Source organism: Eptesicus fuscus, chromosome 7, assembly GCF_027574615.1.
Source record: "Eptesicus fuscus isolate TK198812 chromosome 7, DD_ASM_mEF_20220401, whole genome shotgun sequence".
NCBI classification, from domain to species: Eukaryota; Metazoa; Chordata; class Mammalia; order Chiroptera; family Vespertilionidae; genus Eptesicus; species Eptesicus fuscus.
The window spans coordinates 54,700,219-54,702,871 of NC_072479.1; the positions used below are offsets into that span (position 1 = coordinate 54,700,219).

General features: G+C 34.9%; 1 protein-coding gene across 1 annotated transcript; it reads right to left on the reverse strand.

The window, feature by feature from the left end:
- Positions 1-256: 256 nt before the first annotated feature.
- Positions 257-1,198, reverse strand: LOC129149719 (olfactory receptor 6C65-like). Its single transcript, XM_054718602.1, has one exon. The coding sequence runs from the start codon at positions 1,196-1,198 to the stop codon at positions 257-259; it is 942 nt and encodes a 313-aa protein (XP_054574577.1).
- Positions 1,199-2,653: the final 1,455 nt, after the last annotated feature.

Genomic DNA, 2,653 nt, shown 5'->3' on the forward strand with positions numbered 1-2,653 from the left:
CAATGATTTGTAAACTAAATTTTGGCATTTAAAAAAACATGTCATTTTCATCTATGTAACATCAAATTAATCATGCTCAGAAAAATTTCAGGGCATATAAATTTTAAAAGATAGTTGAGCCAAGTGAGGTCAAAATGGTATAAATAGAGAATAAAAGTTGAAGAAAGAGGAAGTACAGCAGTGGATGGAGAAATATAACAATATTCATATTATATTAGGCATACGGTTTCATTTAAGTAAAGTTCAGGACATAAATTTATGATGAAAATTTATTTGAGAAACATTTCTTGATGAAGTTCTTAAAGGACTGCTTTACCTGCTGGTTTCTTAAGGAGTAAATAAATGGATTTAGCATGGGGGCAACAGAGGTATTGAGCACTGCTATACCCTTGGTCAAAGCCACTCCTTCTTTTGCTGAAGTTTTGACATACATGAAAATGCAACTTCCATAAGAAATAGAGACAACAATCATGTGTGAGGAACAAGTGGAAAAGGCCTTTTTCCTTTGCTCAGCAGAGGGGATTCTCAGAATCATTTTAAGGATGAATACATAGGAAAGAATCACTAATGTTAACGTTACCACAAGTGTGAATACCGCCAGAAAAAAGGCCAGGCGCTCTAGGAAGGCTGTGTCTGTGCAGGAGATCAGTAGCATTGGAGAAGAGTCACAGGTAAAGTGGTCAATGATGTTGGAGTCACAGAAATCCAGTTGAAGTCCCATGATCACAGGTGGGAAGATAATGAGAAATCCAGCCATCCAAGAACTAATTACAAGCAGGTTGCAGATTCTGCTATTCATTATTACTGTGTAGTGCAGTGGCTTACAGATAGCCACATACCGATCATAGGACATAGCAGTCAAAAGGAAAAATTCTGTTGAACCAAGGAGAATGAGGAAAAATACCTGGGCCATGCAAGAATTATAAGAAATGGTCATATCCCCTGTTGCAATGCTGACCAGGAATCTAGGAATACAAACTGTTGTAAATGAGATTTCTAAGAAAGCGAAATTCCTAAGGAAAAAATACATGGGTATTTTGAGGTGTGAATCTATCAAAGTAAGGGTGATAATTGTCATGTTTCCAGTTATACTCAGGATATATGTGAAAAATAGAAATAGAAAAATTAAAACATTTAACTCTGGGTCATCTGTTAATCCCAGGAGAATGAACTCTTTTACAGATGTTTGGTTTTTCATTTCTTATTGTTAACTTCTTCCACATCTGTAAATGCAAACAGAAAACAATGATTTAGTGAGTACAGGATTACTTTTTAAAAAAATCACCTCTGCCGGCTTAAGAAATAATGTATTTAATATAATGTGCCAATAAATTAGCTACCAAGTTTTACTGAATTCTGAAAATATTTGTGAGCCAGGACAAAGAAAGTTATACTTAATATCTGCCTTGTAGATCACTAGCCATTTAATATTAAGTGAGTCACTTGATAGGTCTAATAAACACATCTGTACAAGAAAAATATATTTGCCCAGCTGGTATGACTCGGTGGTTGAGCATTGACCCATGAATCAGGAGGTCACAATTTGATTCCCAGTCAGGCAACTTGCATTGGTTGTGGGCTCGATCTGCAGTAAGGGGTGTGCAAGGGACAGCTGATCACTGATTCTCTTTCATCATCGATGTTTCTCTCTCTCTCTCTCACTCTCTCTAGCCCCCTTCCTCTCTGAAATCAATAAAAACATATTTAAAAGAAATATAAACATTCTTATCAAATGTGTTTTACTTTCTCTTAAAAATTTGTTCCTATGTGTATAAAAATTAAGTATAAAATGCAAAATATTATATTAGTTTTATTATAATATTTTACCAATGACCACATGTTCTAATCATTCTTTGAAAATGAAACATTTTAAAGTTTAGTTTTTTAGAGAGTTTTCCCCCCAATTTTCTCAGGATGTTTCATGTCAGCCCTACCTATATAGATAATTAATAACAACAAAAGAATCAAGAATCAGGACCGTCAAAACTACACAAATACACACACACACACACACACACACACACACACACACACACATACATATATATGCGTACATATATATTACTAAACAAGCAAACAGAATGTAAATTTTTTCTTAATGAATTAAATAATAACCTACTGCTTTTGAGAAGAGATTCTAACAGCTAAAGTTCAGGGATCTAAGTTATAAGCTGATTAGAAAAAGGAAAAAAATAAATGAGGTGAGAAGTGAACAAATTCTTACAATAATATAATCCCATGTGGTAGCAATTTGATTGCAGAAACCCAAACACTCTGTTGCCTTACTTTAATTGTCAGTGTTTGATGCTTAATTTGGAGCATTTCATAGATTTCACAGCTTGTTTCTGCCTTTGATTTTATTATGTAATAACACACTTATATAGTGTGTTGGTGGAATTTGGTGAGATGATCCTGGTTGCAAAGAGTGAGATGGAACATATGGAAGAATAAGTCCAGTACAAAACTGTTCTTGAAGTAAGGAGGCCCTGATAGAAAGGTGACATAGTCCCAGTTGCTGGTAGAAGGTGCTACATCCAGACTGTAAGCAAAGTATTTAAGAAGTCTTGCAACTTGTGATCAAGGAAACTGATGAACAAAAATAGATCCAGAGACAGAGAAGCATGGAACAGAGTGTCAAACCCAGAGGGAAGGC